Source organism: Nicrophorus vespilloides, unplaced genomic scaffold (assembly GCF_001412225.1).
Source record: "Nicrophorus vespilloides isolate i.1.1-1 unplaced genomic scaffold, Nicve_v1.0, whole genome shotgun sequence".
NCBI lineage: Eukaryota > Metazoa > Arthropoda > Insecta > Coleoptera > Silphidae > Nicrophorus > Nicrophorus vespilloides.
The window spans coordinates 81,193-89,688 of record NW_017096912.1 but is presented as its reverse complement, the minus strand read 5'-3'; the positions used below and the strand labels follow the sequence as shown (position 1 = coordinate 89,688).

The window sequence follows — 8,496 nt, the reverse complement described above, 5'->3', positions numbered from 1 at the left end:
GTCTGAAGCAGACAATATCATACGTATATGTGGTTGCATACTGTTTCTTGAAAATTCCGACAAATGTTTTTGATTCGCGAAAACCGCCAACTAATTAAAGCTTAATACCTTCCTTATTAATTGACCAAAACTAATTTATTTTATAGCAATCGAAAGCGAAAGAATTATTTTTTAGAATATTAAATTAAAAGTTTAAAATATATATGTATATAACGATTTATTTAACTATTTTTGTCAATTTGCTGCAATACCTTTACATTTTTTAAATTAATCGATTATCACTCGTGATAATTAAACTATCAAATACGCAAATTAAAGAGAAAACTGCAACCTTTCCAAAGAGCTAACTGCCGACATTGTGGTTGGGTCAGTACATCTACTATAAGTTATCAAAATTAAGCATTTTAATTTCATTCTCAATCCAATTTGGCGAGATAATTATATCATCGATCATTCAATTAAAAGCTCAATACCTCACCTTTCTAACGTGCTTTTGCCGAGTCACTTGCTACGAGGTGTAGAAATTGTAAAAAAAAGTGAATAGGATTTTATTAAAAATCACTTTTTCGATGAGATCCGACGAGTTTTCACGTTTTTTTTCTTAATTACACAAAAAATACGTAATTTTTGTTGCATTTCATAATTGCGTAAGATGGGCAAGATGTTATGCTCGCAAAATCATGATTCGCCACTGGAGATAAGCAAAGTAATCAAAATCAAATTTTAAATTAATGAAGAAGAATTATTTTAAGTGGTTTTATATATATTCATTTGATTTCAGTCATAAAATCAATATATTACTTCCTATTGTTATAATTTCGAGGATTTGTATTAATTTGAATCACCAGTTGATTATGTAAACTTTCGAAGAACACTTCGAATTTTAACTTAAATAAATGTTGTAACTGAAACATATTATTACAGTTATTATTTAAAAAAATACAATTAAACCAAACAAATCAGAGTAAAATCCGAATTCACATTATATTCCCCAAATATTCAACTTTAATATGCTTTAATATGTGAAAACAAGCTAGATACCCCAAATATACAAATTTCGTGTACATCTTTTATATTTATTCAATGAAATATAGTTTTCGAGAAAAACTGTACAGAAATCCTCAACTGGTCATGGATATATTTCAGTTAGTTTTACCTTAATAAGTAGTAATGATTTGGTTTGTAAATAACAAGGTAAAAGTTTCCATCGTACGTTTATTGTAAAAATACAAATACATTCTTAATTATCACAGATTACATTAATTAACGCACACTCCTTCCTACATGAACGAATAAAAATAAAAAGAAAATGAACAAACATGTTGACAATCGCACAGGTAATCATTACATTACTAACAATTCGCGTTGCTTTAATGACTAGTTTAACATGCAATTAATTATGTTTATAGGAATACGATACATGTATATATATATAAAATATTTAATAATAAAAATCTACTACTTTTACTATAAAAGTGTTCTGATTTTAAACGTTTGCAAATATAATTGAAAAATATATATATTTAAAAAAAAAATGTTGTAAACTTCCATGGATTGTTCTTGTTTTGTTTTGGCACATCATATCTGGAAAAAAAACAATAAATACATTAGTTAATTTACATTGAAGTTAAAAACTAATTCAGATAAATGTAAAGTTTTGTAGCTTTAGCTGTATGAATTAAAATCAAGTAACTTGCGAAGAATTTTGTATCAAATGAATAAAGTTTGTACTATTTACAGGGTGGCCCAATCGAATTGCAACTTTTCAGAATCTTGTATTTTTTTTTATTTGAAATTGGATTTTATCGAACCACAAACAAAAAATGTTGGATAATAATTAAATTATTTGAATTCATTTCAAATTTTCGATATGGACGCCTTGAGCGCGATCTATAGTTCTGAGTTGATCGACAAGCGAGTAATATGCTGATCGAATGTGAACCTTTGTCCATTCACGAAAAAGGGCTTTGGCCTGTAAAATGACCCATACCGAGAAGTCGAGCGGATTTGTCACAGTCGAAATGAATTGTGAAACGTTGTCTCTCAGCCATTGTTAGTTTTCGTGTGCTTTGTGTGATGGTGCATAATCTTCTTAAAACGTCCACTCTTTCTGACTGAAATGTTTGGTTGTCCACGGCTTCTGAGAATCTTCCAAAACTTTTTCGTAGTAGACATTCGCATTAAAATTGACGCCACGGTCCAAAAACACCAACGGAGAACGACTATCGACCGTCACAACCTCCCAAACTTGACTTCTTCTGGCCATTCCAATGTCTAAATTTCCGATTGACCTCCCTTCTAAGTAAATTCGATCATTTTGTTTGTTTACGAATTTCTCAATCGGGATTTTTTTCTCATCAGACAAGACGATATTTGGCAATTTGCTGCGTTCGTGCAAGCACAACAGCTCCTTCGCTCTATCGAGTCTACTTTTTTTTTCAATATCGGTGAGATCTTGTCCTTCTTGGCACTTGTAAAACTTCACTTTGAGTTCGATTTAGTTGCATGGTTATTTTCTTTATGTTCAACTCATTCAAGTGATTTGTCTTCCACTGCGTCGCGGATTTCATTCAATTCGAGCCTTAACTTTCCGAACTACTTCTACCACAGATGTAGTTTGTTTCCGACCACCAAAATATCATTTTGTAACATTACTAGCTTCATTATAAGATGTTATGGTTTATTCACATTAAGTTGTTCGAGGGCTCTAACAATAACCACATTTGGTTTTCCTCTCAAATATTGGACTATCACACTATTACGTTTGAATTCCATCACTGATAACTTTTTTTCCAAAAAACTGAGATGCAAATGCTTCCGCAGGCTTGTATACAATAAAATCAGCTATCATTAAGCGAAATATGGACACAACATTGCCAACGGTTCAAAAGTTATAACAATTTTAATTTGGTTGCTGTTCAATTGGGCTACGATGTATATTTAATTTTTTATCAATTAGACAAGTTGTTAAATTCTTTGCAAGTTACTTATCGTGTAATGTTATAATGAAGAGTAATTTCTGAATAAATGTTTTTGAAATTGATGTATAAATCTTACGGTATAAGTTCAAAGATGAAGAGATATAATGGAATTGCTTGGATACGATCAGCAGTAACTGTTACTTATTAATAAGCAAATCGATTGAATGTGAATCAATTTTCCGGTTTGCTGCTCGTTAAAAAGGCTAGAGAAGGTCAAAGCGGCGAAAATATGAATCTAAATTGCAAATTTCGTTGCTGCATACGGAATTGCAACCGCATCAAAGGATAAGTGAATTTAATTTGCAAACATAATAGAAATAATAGAGGATAATGATGATAGTCGACTCACGGAGAAATGCCTCATATCGTTCGGATCGTAGAACTCTTCCTCGTTGACCAGCATCTCACGATTTCCATAGCGATTCCTGAAAGAGAATTCCGTTCCATTAGAAGAGAGATATCTCTATTGAAGCGGCGAAGCGAGATACCGAAACATCCACGTCCTCGCGCGCTTCCATAACCAGTTGAACTCATTGACTCTGAATATATTGCCATTAAAATGATTGACACATTTAATGGAGCGAGGAAAAAGTTATGCGTGAATCATCCGAGAAATATACATATACTCACTCCAAGAATCTCCTCCAGGATAACAGTCCGACGTATCCGATGACTGCGATGATCACGAAGACTCCTGCAAGAATCGCGGCCAGCTGACCCTGAACCAGAGGAGTTCGACCGTGAGAAGGAGGAGAAACGTCGATCCTCGAGTCCTCGTTGTTTCCCTCCTGTATCAATTCCACCTGCGACTTCGGTTCGTCCGACTTCTTCACCGGTTCATCGGTCACGGTGGCGTTGTTGATCGGAGATGGTAGGATGCAGCCGTGCAGGAGATCTCCTACCTCCGAGAAGTTCTGCGGATGGTGAGCCAGATGCTCGAGGATTGTCTGGTTTATCCGGATGTTGTGGCTGGAGTTGTCCTTCGGGAACTCGTTGGTGGGAGCGCACAGGATTTGGTTGACCGACGGTACGGTTTCGGTTGCATTTTTAGAGTCCAAAACTTCTGCAGAAGAAAATTGAACGTCGAACGATTAGTAAAAAAAAAAAAGTGCACAAGCCATGGCAATTGCATTTGATTGCCGTTTATTTGCGCAATTATTGACTGTATCGACCGGTTCAATGCAAGGCTATTGTCTCGAAGATAATTGACGTGTGCCAGGGAAATGGTTTAATGATTTCTGGCGCGCAATAGTCACCTTTCTAAATTAATTACATCTCAAAACATATTCATATTCAACATAAAATTGACTCAATATTGTCAAACAAAACGATGACCAAACCTTTATAACTTCTATCAAATTGAAACACATATATTTTGTTAATGAAAGATTATAGTCAACAGCAACTGTTGAAATTCCAATAAGATACATTTTCTTATAAACACAGAGTTCAGTTTTATTTCATACATATTTTCAAATACACAAAACCAACAGAAGCGCATGTGTACATAAACTATTTGTAATAAACTAAATAAACATCTCCACTTCTCGTTATCTGCTGCGTCAAGAGCAAAGACATTTTAAATGTTGTTGTTTTTTTTGTATTGGATGTTGTTGGATTCCTTTCAACAAACCTCACAGCTACTTAGTAAACGAGTGATTATCATATAGCGTAAGATGAATCATAATTCTTTAATGGTTTCAGTGTATCCATTTCTCATAATACAAAGTGATTTTACGTTTCCAACGAACAAACGTAAAATTTTGTATACAGCTTGTATACAGCTTGTATACAGTATATAACTTGAAAGAAATGTCTAGAATTTTGATTGCATGAATAAAATAAAAAGCTATTTATAAAGTCTCAATTAAAATGAGCAATAACAAGCAATGAATATGGATGAGCAATTCAACACTAACCGAAAGAAGTGATATATAACTTAATATGTTATAGACAGAAACGAATGTACAAATAACAAGAATACATTTCCGTCTTCGTAATTGTGTATAGAGTCAATGTCATTGAATCAACACTAATAATATTAAGCCACTAATCCTCGACCTTACTGAAAAAAAAGAAGAACAGAATACGTACACACTTTGTTCTTCCCCGCAAGCGCTGCGTACTCGTTATGCGGCATTTTAAATACATGCATATGCGATCACTCGATACGTCATCGGAAGACGTTTCTACGGTTTCTCCACTTTTCTATTTCTTTTTTTTTCTCTCTGTGTCTGCGAATATGATAATTTCGTAGAAACGTTATACGGTGAAACCTTTCCATAATGATATCAGTAATTTCGTACCTGTACATTCCTTCAGAACTCGTCATTATAATATAATTAACTTCAATTTAACAACTAATTTTAACTTCTTAGACTTACTTCAGTATTGTTTAAGCATTATTTAACAATAACGACCACAAATTATACTGAATTTATAAACGAGATGATTTACGATACGCAAATCATCAAATGCGGTAAGCATTTCTTTTTTTCAAAGAAATCTCAATTAACTTTGGAATTTGATCTTTTGCTGCTGCTGCTGCGCATTGTTTTTTTGTTTTGTTTTCTCTAATTCATTTCACTACATAGTAAAAGTATAACCATACAAGTCATGTTTTCTTAGAAACTCTGAGCCATTCACAGAACATTATAAATCATTCTAAAGAACTCTACTAACACATCGGTTACTATTTTCCCCTCAATTATTTCGACGATTTGTCGCAGCGTTAGCGCTTTTCACAACAAAACGTTAAACTCAATTAAAATTTAATTAACTTTAGAAAATGTGTTTAATTAATCTGTTTATAAACATCATTTCAAAACTGTTTTTCGATTACTGAATGTTTTGTTTTCTAAATATTGTTATTCTCTTTTGTTTTATAATCACATTTTTGTTTACTAATTATCTATAGATAATATTAGTATTTATATAGTATTAGTAATTTATATTGAAAACTATGAGTTTCTTTAACTATTCATATTTTTTATCTACAAGATATTCGTTACACATCCGTGACAAACGTTGCTTAACTTTCGTGAACTGTCAAACGTCAAGTACCTATTTGACGTTTAATATTGATACAATACAACGATTATTTTGTATTTAAATACAAAGCAAACAATAATCCACGCAATCTTTGTTTAAATGAAGCAACCACAATTAATAATTATGTCTACATAACACATGGTTTAAACCAGTGATTCTCAAACTTTTTGATCTGCGACCCCTTTTTGGACATACAAAGTTTCTGCGACCCCCTTTTGCGACCCCTTTTGCGACCCCCTGAAGAATGAGTATATGTAGAAAAACAACCAGGATTGATCTGTCATTAATTTTTTGCGACCCCCTTGGGTTGTCATGACTCACACTTTGAGAATCACTGGTTTAATCTAGACTTAAAACTTAAATTCGTTTTAATTTCACGTTTTTTAATTGTTGATTCTTTCAACATTAAATTGGTAATATTGTTTTAAAAACATAATTATTTTGAAGTAAATGTAATTAAAATGATTAAACTTATAAATTATTTAAAAAAATACATTTATCTACGTGTTTAGAAACGTGCGGAGAATATATAAGTATTATAATTATAGTAATTGAATCGATTAAGTTGAATTTTAAAAAGTATGGATTTTCCTAAAACCATAATGCGGTGGAAAAAAAAAATAAGTAAGTACGTGTTGGAATATAATTTTCGTTGATGTTTAAACTGAGTAGTTTTCTTAGAAACTTTGCGTTCCAATTAAATGATTTATCATTTATAGACCATATAATAATAACTTTACTGGTGTATCAATGATAAACTCAAGATTCTGAGCGTTTATCATTGATACAAAAAGTTTGGTAAATCTTATTCATTTATTGCACAAAATTAATGCTTTTTTGTACACTGAATTAACTCTGAATTATGCATTATATACGTACAACAAGACTAATTCAATTCGCTTATCATTTGAAGCTGTTTACTGCAGTGAATTTCCACTGGGGTCATAAAACGACTAATGTAACTTTGGCTTACCGCAGGTGGTTGTGGCTAGGATCAGAAGAATTCCGAAGAAGACGTCCATCCTGCTGCTGCTGCGGCTGTGATTCTTGTCGAACATCCTCTTTGCAAACGAAATACAGGAACAGAAACTCTCTCTCTGAGTCTCGCCCGTTATCAGGGCAGAGATTAATTCGATAATGTTCTGGTTTAGATAAATGGGAACACGCGATTATTTCGAATGCATTACACAATGTGAATAATGATGATGATAATGGGGAAAGAGTTTGAATTGTGTTCTGTGCTGAACGAAGAAAAAGGACGATTAGTAAGGATTGAGGCACAGGTGCTACAAGCGCGAACTTGCGGAGCGTACTGACTAAGCCTTGATCTTTCGCTCGACTCCTAACTATCAAACGACGACCACCACTAAAGAACTACAACTTGTTTACTTTTTCTGCGTTTTTTTCGAACTTACTTAATCACTGGCTACAGACGAACGAGCGTTTTATCTCCGGCAACGCTCGGACATTTACTCGCATTGTGCAGACACGACAAAACAAATGAATTTATTTATAACTTCAACAGTCTGCTGGTCAATTGGTGATTTTCGGAATTTGTATTGTAACGACGATTAAAAGAAGTTCAATGTTTTCTTAGTGAAGAACAAAAATAAAAGAGATTGTCAGGTGTGGGGTTCGAACCCACGCTCCCTTTCGAGAACCAGAGCTTAAATCTGGCGCCTTAGACCGCTCGGCCAACCTGACTTGTTCAAGAAAGATATTAACATCAAAGAAGTACACATTACTTCATACTTATTATAACGAAAATTTCCTAATTACACATTATGACTAATTCATTAATACATTTCCCCATAAAAATGTATATTAAGATTAAATTTTGTCAAACAAAAATAAATGTAAGTAATAACTTAATTAAATCTCTTAAAATATTTGTCAATCTCAAGGATTTTGAAACATATAAGTAATTAACTGTTATATTTAATGTTATTATAGTATTGATATGCATTGAATGGTTTTTTTCTGAAGGTCTTTACATAAATAATAAACAATAATCGTTGTCACCTTAATGTAAAACCTTTACCGCTCGTCCTTCTCTCAAAATGAAATATGTAAGTATTTTCATAGATAAAATGTATGTTCTTGTTAAAATCGGCCTTACAATTTATCGCATCTGCTTTTGCTTTTGCTGATTCGTCGTTGGAAGACAGCCAAATTGCGTTGAGAAAGTTCCATCAAACTGCAGGAATGCGTATGATCTCGATTGTTGTTCAACAATGCGATTGCCGAAATGTGTGCTCGATTTTCCAATAACGTCGAAGGACTTAAGAAATTTCATCATTTAACGTTTCTTTAATGTTTGTTCAATAATTTTAAACCGACTGTACAATGTATCTTTTGTTTTCATTGTAGAGTAAATGTTTACTAAATGCGTATTTCTTCAGTGCGCAAACAATGTTTAAGAGTTTATGTATGAATCGTTTAAATTGTTTGTTAGCAACATATT

At 32.8% G+C, this 8,496-nt stretch overlaps 1 protein-coding gene and 1 non-coding gene across 2 annotated transcripts; both read right to left on the bottom strand.

Moving 5' to 3' along the window:
- Nucleotides 1-1,544: 1,544 nt before the first annotated feature.
- Nucleotides 1,545-7,421, bottom strand: LOC108558440. The gene is made up of 4 exons (XM_017915354.1): nt 7,006-7,421; nt 3,612-4,044; nt 3,331-3,406; nt 1,545-1,584 (listed from the first exon to the last, which is right to left on the bottom strand). Exons 1-4 carry the CDS (start codon nt 7,088-7,090, stop codon nt 1,579-1,581), a joined length of 600 nt encoding a protein of 199 aa, XP_017770843.1. The 5' UTR covers nt 7,091-7,421; the 3' UTR covers nt 1,545-1,578.
- A 231-nt stretch (nt 7,422-7,652) lies between these two features.
- On the bottom strand, nt 7,653-7,736 carry Trnal-uaa. The gene has a single exon. It is a non-coding gene; the product is annotated as a tRNA-Leu (tRNA).
- Nucleotides 7,737-8,496: the final 760 nt, after the last annotated feature.

Coding starts and splice junctions, on each gene's coding strand:
- LOC108558440 (XM_017915354.1), bottom strand. CDS start 7,090: ATGTTCGACAAGAATCACAGCCGCAGCAGCAGCAGGATGGACGTCTTC. Junction 4,045..7,005: donor CCTAGCCACAACCACCTGCG/GTAAGCCAAAGT, acceptor TTTCTTCTGCAG/AAGTTTTGGACTCTAAAAAT. Junction 3,407..3,611: donor TCCTGGAGGAGATTCTTGGA/GTGAGTATATGT, acceptor ATTCTCTTTCAG/GAATCGCTATGGAAATCGTG.